Genomic DNA, 18152 nt, shown 5'->3' with positions numbered 1-18152 from the left:
TAATTGTTTTTTTAATTAGTGGTTTCTTTTCCAATAACAACCATGTAAATAAAGCTTTCCCACGGTAGCCAAACACCTGCCCCTTACGTAAACCCTTGCTCTTTTTAGGAGCCTGTGAAAAGAGCAGAGGCCCAGGAGAAATTAAAGAGTAGCTGTGTGGATGTAGACATTGTGTGTGTCTGTGTGTGTGTAGATGCATATATAGTCAGTCAACACACAATAAACAGATTCAGGCCTCTTTTGCAATTTGGGATGCTGCAATTTCTTCAAGCTCCCTCAAAATCTGTTGCATGTTAGGGTATCACAGGGATGAATTAAAGGATTCCTGCAATCCAGAAAGCCTCTTTCTTATTAGAAAGCCTGTCCCATCTTTGCCCATGCAGATATTTGGAACCTGTTCTGTGCCTGGTAAGTCTTTTTGTTTTGTTTTTTCCCCAGTTGCCCCCTATACCAGCACTGCTTTTACCTGCCCAGAAGGGAAATTTTGATCATATCGTGCACCGATTAATTCCCCTGGATCTGAAAGCTTTTCTCCTTGTTCTGCGGCAAAAATCCACTCTTACTTGCTGAATTGGATCTTATCAGATGTACGGAAAATCCGAAGAGAGATTTTGCTTAGCAAGCTTCTGATTCACTGGGTAAGATCAGATTTTCCAAAGGCATAGCCATGGAACAACAAAAGGAGCTCTCATACACCTGGGGAATTTATTGGTATAAAATCCCATCAAAATACAGAGCAAGCAAAAGTGTGAATGAGCCCTTAGTTTATGCAATTCAAGTGGATAAACTTTTTAATAAACAACAATTTTTGGAAAGGGGAGTTAGGAAACTGATGGGAAAATACACTAAAAAGTGTGGAATTCAGAAAAAGACATATAACTTCTGCACAAACAGAACCTCCCTGCAATCAAATCAGAACAAAAACTTGATAAAGACAGGATCTTATTGGACCTTAACACAAGCTTTGTGTAGGCATATCTGGATGAATATGCAAGAAATAGTAATGGGAGGGGAGACTAAAATGACCACTAGAAGTGGCAGGTTGTTTTCCTCTGTCTGAAAAAACAAGTGGGAGTTGTTGGGTTATTCAGTGTTTAGATTTCTGACTTAGATTTGGGGGGAAAATAATAGGTTGGGTTTTTTAAATATTGAGATTATTGTTTCGTTTCAGATTCAATTACAAGGCTTTAGCGTTCAAAACTGCTTGGAAACTTCAAAACAGCTAACTGCTTGTCTTGGGTAAGCTTTGACTCCAAAGGGCTTTCCCATAAGTTGGCCTACGTGGAGAGAAATCCAGAAAAGTAGGTAACCTCGTCTGTTGTATCCAATTGCACAGTGATCCTCAACTTTTGTTATGGCATTCAATGATGTCTTGGAGTCTATCGGAGGAGTTGGTCGCTTCCAGATCTTGCAGATCACCTTCTTGCTGATCTCCGTCTGCCTCACTGGTTGCCACAACTTCCTGCAGAACTTCACTGCCGCCATTCCAGACCACCACTGCAAGCCTGTGCTGCCCACCAACCAGACCTTGCCCTCTAGCTACACCCAAAGCACAGCAGAAGGGGTCTTGCTGAAGGCACCTGTTCCCATAGACCAGAACTGGAAGCCGGAGAAGTGTCTCCAGTTTGCCATGAGTTGGTGGCGTCTATTGAGCCCAAATGCGACTGTGGAGGTTGGGGACTCTGCCACACAGGTGCACACCGAACTCTGCACAGGTGGATGGGTCTATGATGTGAGTGTGTTTGAGTCTACCATTGTGACGGAGGTGAGCTTTCTTCATCATCAACAAGAAATGAAAGATGGGAAGGCAGTTTTAAAACACAGAGTGGCAGGGATATAAATTAAACATTCCAGTAACAAATGAAGTAACTCGTTTGGGGTTGTTTGGCTTAGATTTAATTTTTAAAAGAGAATATACAGTATTTATCATATTAAGATCATGTCTAACTGGGGAAGAATTAGTATTAGACCCTGCAGTAGTACCTTTTGGCTATTTACGGTAAACCCTGCCATTTTACAATAAGATCTGAAAAGGGCCTCTTGTTTCTAATGCGTTTGTTATGTTCGCATTCTGCTTTTCCTCAGAGGGGCTCAAGGCAATGGGGGTCCCGTTTTATCTTCACAACAGCCCTGTGAGGTAGATTAGGCTGAGAGATGGCAACTGGTCAGAATTCTCTGCTCTGTTTAATTCCCACAATAATCCTGTGGGGTAGATTATGCTGAGTGATATTGGATGGAGTCAGGATTTGAACCCTGGTCTCCCAGATTCTGCTCCATTACTCTAACCTACACAGTCTCTGTTTTGCAATGGATAGCTTGGGATGTGTTTGGATGGTGAAATTAACACATGGCTGTTGAGAAGGGTCAACGGGAAGATAACTGATTTATTTTAAAATGGAGTTTGTTATACTGTATTGTGGAATGAATAGGTACAAGATGGCATGCATGTAGCCTTGTGCTTTGAGTTTTTAATATTAAAAGATATGAATCTTTTAAAATGCAGATTTTATGCAGCTAGCATTGATTATTCCTTTGCAGAAGGAAGATTAAAGGAATAAGACTCACATGATGCTAAGTCAAATGTGTGTGTGTGTGTGTGTGTATTGCAGCCACAGAGAGAAAATTGACACAGTTCTCCTCTCTTTCCCTTCCAGTGGAATTTGGTGTGTGACCTACAGAACCTGAGAGATGTAGCCCAGTCACTCTACATGGCTGGTGTGCTGGTTGGGGCTGGTGTGTTTGGAGTCTTATCGGACAGGTGGGTGGTTGTTGTGATGAGTGTTAGGTGAGTAGGGTTGCCAGACCTCCAGGTTTGACCTGAAGTCTCTGGATGAGGGGATGGGGATTGTAGTCCAAAAACAGCTGGAGGCCCAAGGAAACTAAGACCCAGCTAGAGCCTGTCCCCATAACTCGCCACCAGCCAATATATTAATTCATGCATCCTACTTCTCCTTTTTTGGGGGTGGGGACTCAGGTTTGGCCGGCGCAAACCTCTGATCTGGTCATATCTGCAAATCGCCATCGCTGGCACCATCACAGCATTCCTGCCCAGCTTCAGCAGCTACTGCGCCTTCCGCTTCCTGGCTGGCATGACGTTTTCAGGAATCATGCTAAATTCTCTGTCCTTGAGTAAGTAGTTTGGTTTGCTCCAATTCAACTTTAAAGAGTGGATTTTGCAGGGAAAGCTCAACAACTCTTGGCAATGACAATGGGTAGATCACAGGCAGTCTTTTTATACTGTGAGTAGATCGCAGTCTTCTGGGGAGACCAACTAGATTTCAATGTTTTTTTGGGGGGGGGATTGACAATAAATTTTCCACACTGGGTACCACCTGACCTTGCTACGCCACTAGGCCTATGCTTGGAATGAGTAGAGAAGTGTGGATAAGCCTCAGACAAGGCACTATAAATATGAATGTCCTTTCAGCTTTATATCAACAGTCAGTCTATGGTGCCTGCATGGAAGCCAAACGGTTGCATGTGATGTGTTGCCCATTTAAAAAAATGTTCATCCTGGTTTTTACTGCAAGTCCTTTTAACAGTTTCTCTTGCTTCTCTCCTAGTTCTGGAGTGGATGCCCAACAAGGGCCGGACAGTGGCAGGTGCCCTCTTAGGTTATTTTGTCACCTTTGGGCAGATCGTCTTGGCAGGAGTTGCATACGGAGTCAGAAACTGGCGCTGGCTCCAACTCTCCGTCTCGGCACCATTTTTCATCATTTTTGTCTGTTCATGGTAGGGTGTGATAGCGCCAAATACGACTGTGGTATGGCTTCGGTGTGTCTCTCTTTTCCGCTCTTGTAGATGTGGCAGCCATTTTGTGTTAGGCCAAGACCCTATGGCTGCCATGTCTGATGTTCAGGCAGTGTGTGCTGTGCCTTATGTAGACAAAATGGCACCATCCACACCTAGGAGGATGTGTCAACAGACTTGGTTGGCAGTAAAATGGCTTTTCCTTTATCTACAGGAAAACCTCCGCAACTGCTGATAATCAGCATGCAGATGTGAGGGTGGATGTTTGAGAAGATGTTCAGGAAATGACTTAAATGTTAATGTGAAATCCTATTCTGCATTGCTATCAATTCGAGTGTGATAGAATGATGTTTGCATACTTTTTGGAAAATAAGACTGCTTTATTTTGAGCTCATATCTGTGTGTATGCATGGTATGGTTTGCAGACCCAGTAGGAGGCAGTGTGGTGGATTGAGTTTTGGCAGCCTTTTGGATACAATATTGAGTCAAGTATATACATTTTGAAATATTTAGATTGTTACATTCTTTAAAAACTACATTTTGGATACATTCAGAAAAGTACAGCATAGTACGGCATTTCATTAAAGATACATCCACGAATACATTTTAAAAGGATAGCTTCATGGAGAAAGAGGTACACAGGAATGTCAACAGGCACGTTACGTTAAGATGATGCATTAAAAAGGCACACATTATATTACATTCAATGATACGTGAAAAGACACAGTAAGATGGCATATTCCCAACAATGCGTTCTTTAAGGCACAGTTTATTATTGTTGTGGGACTTTGGGGTAGGATGATATCATTAGGATCATTTTTCCTTTATTCCCCTCTCTGACCCTGATTCTCTTATGACAGCAGAAAAACAAAACAAAGAATACAGTGTGTATGTATGTGTGCTGGGGAGCAGGCGGAGAACCACCAAAACAGGCCAGTGAGGCCATGGAATGCAGAGTGCATTTTGGAAGAGAGGAAATAGATGTTCCACCTGGGAAAAGGATGGAACAGAGTGGCTAGAAATGTGAACAACACTCCATTACACAAACTTTTTTCTTTTTCTTTTAATCATCCCCCTTGTTAATAATATCTATCTATCTGTGTCTTGTCAGGAAACTTCCAGAATCACCACGCTGGCTCCTGCTTCATAACAAGGCACAGGTAGCAGTCCAGAATCTGAGGAAAGTTGCAGCAATAAACGGCAAAAGCAAGGAGGGGGAGAAAATTAACAAAGAGGTTAGCCATGAGATCGACCAATGCTTTGGTTTTTTTGTAATAATAATAATTTCTATAATAGGAGATTAGCAAATATGATATAATAATGTAATAATAGTTTTGCTTTTAGTATTTAAAGCCCTAGGTGCCACAAGTCCCATGAAGACTTTGTGGAGAGGCTGGTCAAATGAGTGGGGGCAGATCGGAGAGTTGCAGGGGTCCAAGTCAGGGGAAGGTCCCAGCAACAGGCACCTGGTATTTTTGCTTTTAGGCAGATGTTGAAAATGTATCTTTTTCAGAGGGCTTTCCCTGAAGGGTGACTCAGGTGTTTTATATAATCAGTGTAATTTGATGTAAAGTGGCAGCTGCCAGTGTAGCAAACTGAGGCTCACTTCTCATAGACCGACCCTTAGCAACGCCCCCTGGACAAGAGGGAGCAGTAGAGGCTCTAGACAGCTGGGTTTAGCTATTTCCCCCCACAGTGCCACAGAGGATCACAAGCCAGAGCATTCTGGGAAATTAAAATGGAGGCCTGGCATTGCTTGGAGGGAAGTTCTTAATGTTTGACATTTCATTATGTTTTTATATTTTGCTGGAAGCTGCCCAGAGTGGCTGGGAAAACCCAGCCAGATGGGCAGGGTGTTGTGGTTGCTATTATTGTAGTAGTATTAGGCTAGGACAGAAGGTGACAGGTATGCTGGGGTTCAACTTGAGACCACCAAACCTCAATCTGCACTCTTTCTTCTGGATTAAGGCCCCTCCCCAAGCCTGCCACATTCCTTCCACTCATTTCCCCTTCTCTTGCACAGGTATTGCATTCCCACATGCAGATGGAAGCTGCAAGTCTGAAATCCCGGTGCACTGTCTTCGACCTGTTTCGCAGTCCAGTCTTGCGGAGGGTCACCTGCTGCCTCATGGTTGTTTGGTGAGTGCAAGAGGACCTCTGTTGTTTTTATCTGAAGAGGGAAACGGTAATTGAATAGGGGAGACAAGTCAAGGATTGCCCTTTCTTTCCTCTTATGCTTTTAGCCTCTTCTCAGAACACGGAAGTATGATGGCAACTCAAGAACATATGAGGTGGTTTATGCGTTAAATACTACTAATCATAGTAATTTTGTATTGTGCTTATTACATTGTAATAAGCAGGCAGAGACTGTGGAGTTGTTTTTTTTTAAAGGGCCACATTTAGAACAGCTTAGGTGCTTTTTAAGTGGAGTTGTAGCAGCAGCAAGCAGCAGCAATGATCACTCATTAGTAGCAGTAGTAATGATAATAGTTTGTGCATAATATGCATTGCCGACACCCAGCCAGATGGGTGGGATATAAAGAAGAAGAAGAAGAAGAAGAAGAAGAAGAAGAAGAAGAAGAAGAAGAAGAAGAAGAAGAAGAAGAAGAAGTTATTATTCATAATTGCAGAAATCCAGCCTTTAAATTTGCAACTCATGCTTGCTTCCCACTCTTCCTAGGTTTTCCAGTTCCTTTTCTTATTACGGCTTGGCGATGGACGTGCAAAAATTTGGCCTGAACATCTTTGTGGTGCAGGTGTTGTTTGGGGCAATCGACCTTCCCGTTGTGCTGCTGTCCACCCTTGCCATGGTCTTCATCGGGCGCCGCCTTACCATGGCCGGCTTCCTATCCCTCGCTGGGCTCCTGGTGTTTGTCAACATGTTTGTGCCAGACGGCAAGTTGCTTCATGGGTTTTTGACCTGCATCTGCTTGGGTCACTGATGTTCCATGCTATGAGTTCTCATCAAAACATCAGAAAGAGTCTGGCTGCTGGGTCAGGCCAGTGGCTTATCAAAGCCAACCTCCTGTTCTCACAGTAGCTAACCAGATGCCTAAGGGAAGCCCCAAAGTAGCAAAACCTCACCGAGAGCCAGTGTGGTGTAGTGGTTAAGAGTGGTAGACTCGTAATCTGGTGAACCTGGTTAAATTCCCCGCTCCTCCACATGCAACTGCTGGGTGACCTTGGACTAGTCACACTTCTCTGAAGTCTCTCAGCCTCACTCACCTCACAGAGTGTTTGTTGTGGGAGAGGAAGGGAAAGGAGATTGTTAGCCGCTTTGAGACTCCTTCGGGTAGTGATAAAGCGGGATATCAAATCCAAGCTCTTCTTCTCTCCTACATGTGATCCACAGTGAGTGACATTCTGATGCACACAGCCTCCAACGCTGGAGGTAAAACACAGCTATGGCTAGTAGCCACCGATAGCCTCCAGGAATTTGTCTAATCTGTTTTCGCATGAATATTGTGCTCAGTCCATCCTATCAACCTGTGAGCTGTACTGCTGTCACCCTTGGTATCAGCCATGCAGTGTTGCGGCTTGAGCAGGGGCCGCCAACCCAGCTTCATTAGGCACACATGCACCTGTAGAGCTCTTCCTTGGTCCCATAGGGTCCCTGCCCCCTGCTGAAATTAGGCTTGAAAGACCCTTCCATGCTAGCCTATAAAACAGGTTACAGTGTCTGCTTGTTTGTGGGTGTGCTTGTGGTGCCCAGAGTAGTCTCTCAGGGTGGCAAATATGCCCACAGACTCCCAGGGTGCACCGCGGCTGAAGGGGGAACCAAACTCTATTCAGTCCTAGACCACCGCTCTCGCTTACTGTGTGACCTCAGGCTACACACCCTCAATCTAACCTACCCCACATGGTTATTGTGAAGTTAAAATGGGTGGGGGGCTTTAATTGAGTTCCTTGGAGGAAAGGCAGCATATACTGTAGTAAGATAGGAAGATTCCTCAGACTGAGCCCAGGCCATTGGTCCATCTAGCTCAGGGGTACAGAAACATTTTCAGACGTAGGAACACAGTCTCTTCTGAGCATCCTCTTGTGGAGCTATATACTAGGGATGGACAGGGCCAGAGCCCAAAGTGGTTGGAGCAGTCACTGAGAAATTTGCCCTTGTACAGTAGGTTTGCTAGCTTCTTCAACCACACACCTCTCTCTCCATCCAGGAAAATAAGAAGCATTATTAGAGCCCAAGGTCACATCCCAGCCAGGCAAAGGGAGGTGGTTGTGTGTCCTTCCAGTGCTAGTTTTACTCAGAGCAGACCTACTGAAATGAATGCCGCTAAGGTAGTCAGGTTCACTAACTTTAGGGGGTCTGCTCTGAATAGGACTAGCCCAATGAATTTTAATAGCTTTATAGTTTGTTGTAAAGGAGCAATATGTGATTTACACTGGTGGGGGGGAGTATTATTTTTCTGTTTTCTTTTGTGTGAGTACATGAGGGGTGTGTGTTTGTGTGACTGCCTGTTCAATAGGTCAAAAAGACAGTTTGTTGTATTTATATTGTGATGGCCTATGGCTGTAAACAACAAGGTTTCGTTCATTCTATATATTTCTCCTTCCTGCAGAACTGCAAACGTTGCGTACAGTGCAGGCAGCACTAGGGAAAGGGTGCCTCGCCAGTTCCTTTATTGGTGCATATCTGTATTCTGGGGAGCTCTACCCAACAGAGATCAGGTGAGCAGCTAGTATCATCTAAACCAGGGTTTCCCAAACTTGGGTCTCCAGCTGGTTTTGGACTACAACTCCCATCATCTGCAGAACCAGTGGTCAGGGATGATTTCTGCCAGATAAACGGCCACAGGGTTCAAGCAGCTGGTGTTTAGAGTCTTATAAACACCAGCGTTTCTTCTTGCCAGGCAAACAGGCATGGGATTTGTGTCCATGCAAGCCCGTCTCGGAGCCATGGTTGCGCCCCTGGTCTACATGCTTAGGGATTCCTTTCCTGTCCTGCCACCAATTATATTTGGAGCTGCTCCCCTCCTTGCGGGGGTCTCTGCCTGCTTCCTGATGGAGACGAGACATTTACCCCTCCTGGAAACCATCACAGAGATGGAACACAGGTAAGTTTTCTTTCACATCCCTAAAAGGAGTTGAAAAACGATTAGGATGAGACTCTGACCCAAAGAGTATTTTCATGCTATTTAGCATGTATGGAGGAGGGGGAGACCATTTTCAGTTTGAGCACCACATTCTTCTATGATCAACCTATTTGGGGGGGGGGGGGGCACCTGTCAGCAGTTGGCAAGGCCAAAGGAAAAAGTGAGCAGAGCAATGGATGCAAATTTCACCTTTATACAGTAGGGTGGTTTCAGTAACCTGCTGTTGTGGTGAAGGACAGATAATTAATTAATGAATTAATTAATAGCACACTGTCCATAACATGAAAATTATCATGGCGCTAATCAATATTCTGGTGTTTGTGTTCCTTTAGGTCTAGAAATGTATCCTCGATGGAAACAGTAGAAGAAATTTGCCTCCAGCAAGTAGAGAGATCTCTTTTCAAAGAATCCGTTTAGCACAGCAATAGCACTCTCTCTCTCTCTCAGAAAGAAGCCCTTGACAAACCACACATTTCTGGAAAAAGTGACTCAAGAACTGGAAAAGGGTAGCATTAAAACCAAGCATCTTCCTTTGAGAGAAGACTGGAGAAACAGGAAGCTGATACTTACGTAGTTCAGGGATCGCCAACTTTTTTTAGAACTGTGGGCACAGTTAGATTTTTGAGTGAAAGCTTGGGACCACCCCCTCTGGTGGGATATATATGTAATGATGATGATGGGAAAGTCTGGTGTAAGATTCAGTTAATCCAAAATTAAATGACTTCTTTATACTCCACTTAATTCACTTGTTCATTGAAATGTTTTTTAGCTGGGAGCTTCCCCCGTGTGAGACTCAAGAACTTTTTTGTTTGTAAGCGCAGACATCAAATTAGATTTAAAAACCTGCAGAAAGGGTATATGACCCACACTCTTTATTGATTTGTTTGGGGTGGAGACTATACAGCTTTAGCCCAAACTTTTTAGTGCATCTCCCTCAACACTTTCCTAACCAACAAAAAGTGTGTGATGTGTTTTTTAAGTGGAATTGTTGTACCCAAACACTTTAAGAAGAAACACTGTGTCAATAATAAAGCCCTGTGGTGCCATGCAGGTCAGACTTTGGGAAAGAGGTCCACGGTCCCCATAACAGACTGAGCAGGAGGGCTCCAAAAAGGAGAGTGGGCAATTCACCTCATTCAGAAGTAAATGAAATAATACACATTACCATCTAAATAGCACTCTCCGCAGTCTAGAAGTCCATTAAGGACAAGATTCTTAATTACCCAACTGCACCACTGCTGCTATTTATTTTTTTAAACAAATCCTTATTTTTATTACATTTTAAAACCACTTAAAAAGAGAAAGAAAACATGTATTGCTGCTGTCAAAATATTATACACTTCAAAGAAACAAACTGACACAACGTAAGATTGGCAATGATAAAAATACTAAAGAACGAAAAAATAAGTAAATGAAACAAAGCCATGCATTTCCTCCCTAAAACCCAAAAGCCGATAAATCAAGACCTCTACAACTACATATCCAAAACATATCTATTGGGCAGATAAGTTTGTAGGTACTAGGACCCTCATACCTACAGGACCGTCTCTCCTGGTATGTCCCACGAAGGACCTTAAGGTCCCTAAATAACAACACTTTGGAAGTCCCAAGTCCCAAGGAGGTTAGATTGGTCTCAACCAGGGCCAGGGCCTTTTCAGCTCTGGTCCCAGCCTGGTGGAACACCCTACCACAGGAGATCAGGGCCCTGTGGGATTTGACATCTTTCCGCAAGGCCTGCAAGATGGAGCTGTTACGCCTGGCCTTTGGACTGGACTCAGTCTAACCCCCCCTCTCATTTATTTATTTTGATGGAACCCCTTATATGGGATTTTGTATATAAATTTTCCCTCGGCTCTTTTTGCATGTAGGACCAGCATGGATAGTTGGCCCCGGTGAATATTTGATGTTTTCTCCCCTTATGGCTTTGATCTATGGGCTACCACTAAAACGAGGCTGCATTTTAAGCTGTATTCTGATTTTTATTTCAATCGACTGTTTTGTTTTTTAAAAAAATGTTTTTACTGTATTCATATTCAGTGTTAGCCGCCCTGAGCCCAGTCTTGGCCGGGGAGGGTGGGGTATAAATAATTTATTATTATTACTATTATTATTACTATTATGTTCCCAATGTGAGAATAATCCCACCGTATTACATTTCAGGGTTGTTGTGGACCACTCTCACAGCCTCAGCCCAATCGGCAACGTCCCTCATCAGCCACCATTCATTAATTGATTAAGTCAAAATACAGCATTAAAGGCAGGGAAGGCTTTACCATCTCAAAGTAATGGGAGGTATCAGAATGATGACCTGTTATTTAATTTGGCGGGGAATAAAAATACTTGCGTTTATAAAAAACAAGGGCTCTGTTTATTCTGGCGCAGAAGGGGCGGGGCGAGGGAAGGAATTACACGGCGCAAGCCAATCAAAGCCATGCAAAAGAACCCTTCTTTATAAAGCAGCCGTCCTTTTTTCACTCCGCAAAGCGTCGAAGGGTATCCCGGCGTTCTTAGCCACTCTAGGAGTTTCAAGCAACAGCAGCAGCAACGACACATCTCTATGCTCCTCTGCAACCTCCTCCCATTCGTGTAGAACTGGCATGCGCCCATTCAGGAGTTGAAGCTCCGCCCCCTCCCGCTCTTTCCTGCTCTTTCCCTCTTCTTGCAGGCGAGGAAAGTGGCGCCGTAAATAACGGAATAGCTGCGCGCTCCCCGCCAAGAAAAGTGGCGGGAAAGGAGGTCTGCGATGGCGGCGCTGGTAGTTGAGGACGTGTTGGCTGAGCTGAGGCTCTTCGGGCTGGACTTGGAGGAGGGTGAAGACGGGGCTGCCCTTACCGACAAATGTGAGCCGCGTATAGAACGGCGAAGGCGATAAATTGGGGGGGGGGGTATTTACTAGGAAGGGCGCTAGTTCTCATTGAGGAGCTTTTTATTTGGAGGGGGCTTAATTTGGGATAAGCAGGCGGTTGCCTATGTGGGGAAGAGCGGTGGACTTGGGGGGATTTCTGGGGGATGGAAGAAGCGTGGAGAGAAAGTGGGGAAAGAAAATATGGGGAAAAGAGGGAGGCGGATTCAGAGAGATGGGCAGTTTTAAAAATGAGACTTGCCTGGATCGGGCCAGAAGATCCGTCTAGCCGAGGATCCTATTTCCAGGAGTGAGCTGCTGTATATTCCTCTGGGAAAGCAGGGCCTGAAGGAAACGGTTGTTTGTTCCCTGTACCTGGTCTTCAAAGGTAGACTGTCCGTGAATGTGGAGGCTCAGTGTGACTCTCGTAGCTGCTGTCTACAGGAGAATGTGGCTGTGAGCTTTGCCTGTTTGAAATGCTGCCCCTTAATAAATTGTTTTTGGCTGGTTTTAATATCGTTGTAACCCAGCCCTGGGGCCTTATGGTGAAGGGTTGCCTTCCTGAATCAGACGAGGGGAATTAGGGTTGAACTGTTAATGTGCTTTAAATCTTACATTCAAACAAATCCAGGAAATTTGCCAGGAAATTATTTTTATTGTAATACTTGTAACTGGTTTTTTTTTACATTTCAACGGAATACAATGTAAAAGACTTCAATTATTTACATTTTAAGAAAAGCAACAAAGGTGCTAAAAGTTATAAATACATTTTAAAACTTTGATTTTAGATTTCGCTAGTATGGTTTCTGTTGCCCATTTTAGACTGGATTGTGTGTATTCTGTTCACTGATTACATGAGACAATTTCAAAAACTGGAAAGTTTTCTGCAGAAAAATCTAATGGTGGAAATTTTTCATCGCACTTCACTGAGGTGGATCTCGCTGTCTGTTAGAGGGATGTCCTTGAGGAACTGATAAACTACCGCTGTTTAATAACTCCTCTCTCTCTTTCTCTCTTGTAGTGGTGGAACTTTGCACATTGTACAGGTTGAAAGAAAATGAGATTGCAGATGAAATAATTGCTTTTGCTATAACGAAGCAATTCAATAAGCTTACGGCAGAGTCCCTGCACATCTTTGAACATGAAGTAAGTGAGCTTTTGGAAGGAATTGCGGGAAATAGATGTTTTGATTTGCCTATTTGAGGTAGATCCACTATAAAGGCAGTTCCGCTATGGTGCATTCAGTGGAGCATAACGTTATATGGAGCATAGGCGGCAGCCCCTACCCTCTGGAACTCCCTGCCTATTGATGTTAGGCAGTCTCCTGGGCTGTACTGTTTTTGGCACTGGCTAAAAACTTTTAGAATGCCATCTTGCATGCAATTTAACCGTGTATGTTCATTTTAAAACAGCAGATTTTACTTACATTTTGATACATTTCATGCCAATTTGTTTTTAACGTTTCATGTTATGACTGTTTTGCTAGAGGTTGCCGCCCCTGCCCACTTTGCTCGCCTACCCACCCCCCTTACTGCTACCCCCTCCCCTTGATGTTAGAGGTGCAGAGCAGAAAGGCAGGGAAGACTACAAAAGGCTTGGACCATCTCATGCTGTCACTGCCCCATGGTTGATTAGGAAGAAGAGTCATCACAGCACAGGAAGGATGAAGGGAGCCAGGATCTGCTAGGAAGCAGTGGCAAAAGCAGTGGGTCCTTAAGCTGGCCAGGGGCGGGGGGGGGGAGGGAATGACCAGTAGCAGTGCTAGCCAGCCTATGGATCCAGTCCCTTGAGTCAGGGTCAGCGTTCGAAATTTGCCAGGTCCAGGTGCACGGGGGAAAGGTGCTTGCTCATAGAGAGATGCTCTTTCCATTTCTTCTCTGTTCAGAACAGAAGGGAGGGTGTCATCCAATGAAATGTGGGCATGTTTAATGGGACTTGCAGGAGGAGCAAGCAGTCTTTTCTTCATTGCTGATATTTACAGGTGCCATAGCAGGTACTGATGCACATAGCAGTGCCCATGTCTGCCCTGTTGGTGCCGGCTAAGCCAAAAGTGTTGTGATGCTGGGAGGTGTTGGCTTCCCTGGGGTTTCGACTGCTCGTGCTCTTCTTTCAGGTGCTGCACAAGCGATCCACGAAACCTCAGAAGAGGAAGGAGAGCCATTACCCTAAAATCAGAGATGTCAACAGCATCCAAGAACTGTATCCTCCCAAGCAGCTGAGCGTGACTCAAATGGAGAGGCCCTTTTGAACATGGCAGCAAACCGCCCTAGTGGTAAAACTTATCAAATGAAAGCTTTGTCTCTGTTCACCCACTGTTGTCTTCTAATGTTTGGGTGAGAGGAAAAAATCTAATTTTAAAAATGGGGTGAATTGGAGCAATTTCCCCTTTTTGTGGTGGCTGCTATTATGGGGTTCAGCCCTTGACTGATTTCTGTGCTCTGCCTTGAAATAGGCACACTAATACTGAAGAGGAGAAGCATCTAAACATGTGCAAAGTGCATTTCACCAGCGTAACCTATGTTCCACAGGGCGTTGGACTCGATGGCCCTTGTAGTCTCTTCTAACTCTATGATTCTATGTAGTCTTCTCCACCTTGTGCAATAGCACCCCATGGGTCGTGGACCACATCTGCCACCATGCTTTGCCACTGGCTGTTCCTGGGTGGGACCAATGGGGGTCGGACAACCAGTGAGCGACGATGGGTCATGTAATTTTAGCTCATGCATTTTCGGTGTGCGTTTGGCTCCCTTGACTCTTCTTAGTCTCGATGTAGAGGAGGAGGAAGAAAACCTTCTAGATACCTACACGTCGCCATCAAAAGTAAGTATGTGGAAGGAAGGAAGTTCTGAAGAACATGCATAGGAACGAGCTCACAGCGCATCTTGCACACGTAGGCTGATGCAGGAACATTGCAACTTAGAAAGCTGCGTGCACCTGTGACCTTCTGCATTCAAAGAAGGTGCCTTGCCTCTGTGCTACCTTTAAATCACATCAGACTATTTCTCTAGTCCAATGTTTATCCTCTCTGGCTTGTGTCAACTCTCTAAGCTGTCAGGCAGAGACCTGCTTGTGTGCTGGGACAATTTTTGTATGGTATATTTGTATTTGCATTTTATATTGATTTGTATCAATAAGAGCACTACTGGGGTAAGGCAAGGGCACATCTAGAAATCCAGCACCCAGGGCTGTATCCAACTAAGTTCTACTTAGAGTAGACCCAATGAAATTAATGGGCTCAAGTTAGTTGTGCTCATTAATTTCATTGGGTGTCCTCTGAGTAGAGCTAACAATGGGGTGCAAACTTCTCTCACAGTGGCCAACCGGATATCTATAGCAAGCAGGACCTGAGTGCAACAGCACCAACAATTGGTAGCAAAAGACATACTGCCTCTGACTGCGGAAGGAGAACTTGGATTAGCTATTGTGACTAGTAGCCACTGATTAGCTGCATAGAATCACAAAATTGCAGAGTTGGAAGGGATCAACTTCTGCAGTTCAGGAATCTTTTTGCCCAACGTGGGGCTTGAACCCACGACCCTGAGATTAAGAGTCTCATGCTCTACCAACCTGAGCTATACCGACTCAATAATTTGTCTACCCCTCTTTTGGCCCTTGCTGCCTTTTGCTGGAGCAAATTTCCTAGTTTGTGTGCTGTGCAAAGGACTTCCGTTGTGTGTCCTGAATTCTCTTCACCTGGGACTGGGAGACACCTTCCTCTGAGACCCTGGAGAGCTACTGCCAATCAGAGCAGAAAACAGCCAGCCAGATGTTTTTAGTTTAGTTTTTCTTTTAAAAAAAAGGCAAGGAAGGTGAGAAAACACAAACGATGTACAGTGTAGAGCCAGTTTTTCTCCCCCTCTCATATAACACTAGAGCCCAGTGATGCTGGATGATGGGATATTCAGGACAGAAAGCAGGTAGACTTGTGAATTATCTCCCACCTAAAACACTGCAGAGCTTCTGCCAGCCAGTGTAGACAGTACTAGGCTACATGGACCAATGTTCTAACTCCTGTGCTTCCAACAAGGCTCTCTGTGAGGCAGAGCTGCTCTACCCTTTACTGTCTTGCAGGGATCTCAGAAGCGGGTGATAACCACACCGGAAAACCCGCGTTCCAAGCGGACTCTCTCCAACTGCAGTCCCCGCCTGGCCTTCTCCCCCAGCAGCTTCTCGCCCAGGTATGCCTTGACGCAGCCCGTAAATGTGTGGCCCACCTCTTTCTTTGATTAGCCAGCGTTGCTTTTCTGAAGGACTCAGAACCTGCCTCTTGTTCAGAGATGTCAAAGTGTCCTTAAAGAAGAGGGCCCATTCCGGCTGCTGCGCAAATGCATTGCAGCTGAAAATGGACCCATTTCTGGTGGAGCTTTGAGGTGCAGCAAACCAAGTCTTGGTACAGTGGCTCAGTAACTGCTGCTTTCACTTTGCTGGTTGACCGTGATGCATGTCTAGCTGTGCCGATCCTTGGGTTGATTTGCCACATGCTGAATTTGCCGGAGGTCCTCTTGGTGTGCCAACATGGCTGGGTGAATTGGGATTTTTTTGTTTTGTTTTAGATGCTGGATTTATTACAGGGAAAGGCCTTGCTAGGAAAAGAATGTGTGTTTTCTAAACTAGTTTTTAGTATTGCGTTGTGAATAAGAGGGCAATCCTAACCCTAATCCTAGCTGCAGCCCTAAAACAAACTCGTAGCAGCATATCTGCACCACAGGCATTAAACTGCTGGTTTAAGAGCCCATATCTCTGCTGCTGGGAAATGTCGCTGGGTGGAGGCTTAATGTGTGTAGGGGGGCTGGGTGCATGCATGGGAGCCACACCCCCAATATCGCCTCTGTACTGGTTGCACCTTGACTTTCATGCCAAAAACGTTCAAAAATTGGAGCGGCTGTGTCTAGTGTGCAGGGAGAGTTGGTTCGCGCACTTCCAGTCACATTCAGGTTGGGCACCTGAACAGTGCTGCTCTAAATTGAAGATAAAACCTGATAACTTTAAAGTCCATCGAATTCAGTAGGACCACTCTGAGCCTGACTTAATTGGCCGCAACCAAGAGCTTCCAACAACATACTGAGGAAACAATGGCTATGAGCTTGTTGTCTTCTTTTTTGTGTGTTCTTTACCACCTGCTTTAATGCTTCAGGTACTGCGGCCTTCAGAGACAGAACAGTGGTTTGTCCCTTCAGATGTGATACTAAGTTCTAGTTGGCGCAAACTCAAACCATAGCTCCTGGTCTTGGCCTGTTAGTCAGTCACAAACCATGGTGCATCTGTTTAGACACTTAAATACAGTGCAAGCTGCTGTTAAAGACATATTTTCCATTCTACTTTTTGTTTCATTCCTTTTCTGCAGTATCATACCAGAGGAAAAAAAATGCCTCACATCTCATACCCCTACTAAGGTTTTTGTTGATTACTCAGGGGGATGCGGGTGGTGCTGTGGGTTAAACCACAGAGCCTAGGACTTGCTGATCAGAAGGTCGGCGGTTCGAATCCCCGCAACGGGGTGAGCTCCCGTTGCTCGGTCCCTGCTCCTGCCAACCTAGCAGTTTGAAAGCACGTCAAAGTGCAAGTAGATAAATAGGTACCGCTCCGGCGGGAAGGTAAACGGTGTTTCTGTGCTGTGCTCTGGTTCGCCAGAAGTGGCTTAGTCATGCTGGCCACATGACCTGGAAGCTGTACTCCGGCTCTCTTGGCCAATAAAGCGAGATGAGCGCCACAACCCCAGAGTCGGTCAAGACTGGACCTAATGGTCAGGGGTCCCTTTACCTTTACCTTTTACCAGATTAAAGACCCAGTTGCAATTGGATAAAACTATTTAACACTGGGCAATACTTGTAAAATATCGATGTTGAAATCAAGGAAGTGACCAGGTTTTCCTGAATTTTTAAAAATTGTTTCTCTTCTTCCCCTTGCTTGCCGCCCCTCAAGGGCTACCCCTTCACAGAAGTATGGTTCTCGAAGCAACCGCGGAGAGGTTGTCACCTCCTTCGGCTCTGTGCAGGGAACCTCCTGGAGGGGAAATGGCGGCTTGGGCACCTCTGTGAACCTCTTCCATTCCCCCCAAGATTCCCTCACCAAGCCCTACAAATTCATGTTCCAAGAACTTGTGGATAACCGTGAAGGTAATTTTTAGAAAACCCTCTATCTGCTTCTACCTGTATATTGAAAACCTACTGGACATGATCCAGCTAGTGCAGAATGTGATTGCTGGTGCACTGACAGGTACTTGCAGAACTCCTGTTTTTTTTTAGGATCTGCACTAACTGCCTGCATGTCACCAGGCCAGCTTAAGGTGTAGTCTGGAACTATACTTGATGATCTAACAAGATCGATAGTTTTTACTTGGACTTTGTTATTTTAATTCAAGTGCAGCTACTCCTTCTGCATGCCTACTTTACAGTTTTCATCTTTTAATTTTTTTAAAAAATTGAGTTTTGGGCAAATACAAACAAGACTCGACATAA

General features: G+C 44.9%; 2 protein-coding genes across 5 annotated transcripts in view; both read left to right on the top strand.

Moving 5' to 3' along the window:
• The first annotated feature begins 908 nt into the window (after window positions 1-908).
• On the top strand, window positions 909-10103 carry LOC310694642 (solute carrier family 22 member 20-like). 4 transcript variants are annotated; one of them, XM_083477945.1, is made up of 11 exons: window positions 909-1239; window positions 1337-1765; window positions 2655-2758; window positions 2975-3129; window positions 3564-3732; window positions 4862-4985; window positions 5774-5889; window positions 6431-6645; window positions 8319-8427; window positions 8610-8813; window positions 9185-10103. In XM_083477945.1, the coding sequence occupies exons 2-11, from the start codon at window positions 1355-1357 to the stop codon at window positions 9267-9269; spliced, it is 1692 nt and encodes a 563-aa protein (XP_083334071.1). In that variant the 5' UTR covers window positions 909-1239; window positions 1337-1354; the 3' UTR covers window positions 9270-10103. The 4 variants fall into 4 exon arrangements, 3 of the variants coding, with proteins under 3 accessions (XP_083334071.1, XP_083334070.1, XP_083334072.1); XM_083477944.1 differs by having other exon boundaries at window positions 909-1765; XR_014519779.1 differs by lacking the exon at window positions 5774-5889 and having other exon boundaries at window positions 909-1765.
• Window positions 10104-11486: 1383 nt separating this feature from the next.
• POLA2 (DNA polymerase alpha 2, accessory subunit) overlaps window positions 11487-18152 on the top strand; it is a 28483-nt gene continuing 21817 nt past the window's right edge. Inside the window, exons 1-6 of the mRNA XM_083477937.1 lie at window positions 11487-11692; window positions 12716-12840; window positions 13808-13893; window positions 14457-14514; window positions 15766-15872; window positions 17617-17810. Of these exons, the coding sequence (XP_083334063.1) occupies window positions 11596-11692; window positions 12716-12840; window positions 13808-13893; window positions 14457-14514; window positions 15766-15872; window positions 17617-17810 (667 nt within the window). The 5' untranslated portion in view covers window positions 11487-11595. The remainder of the gene's footprint in view (window positions 11693-12715; window positions 12841-13807; window positions 13894-14456; window positions 14515-15765; window positions 15873-17616; window positions 17811-18152) is intronic.

The sequence above is a fragment of the Podarcis liolepis genome (assembly GCF_965112155.1).
Source record: "Podarcis liolepis genome assembly, chromosome: 15".
NCBI lineage: Eukaryota > Metazoa > Chordata > Lepidosauria > Squamata > Lacertidae > Podarcis > Podarcis liolepis.
This window is presented reverse-complemented; position numbering and strand designations above follow the sequence as displayed.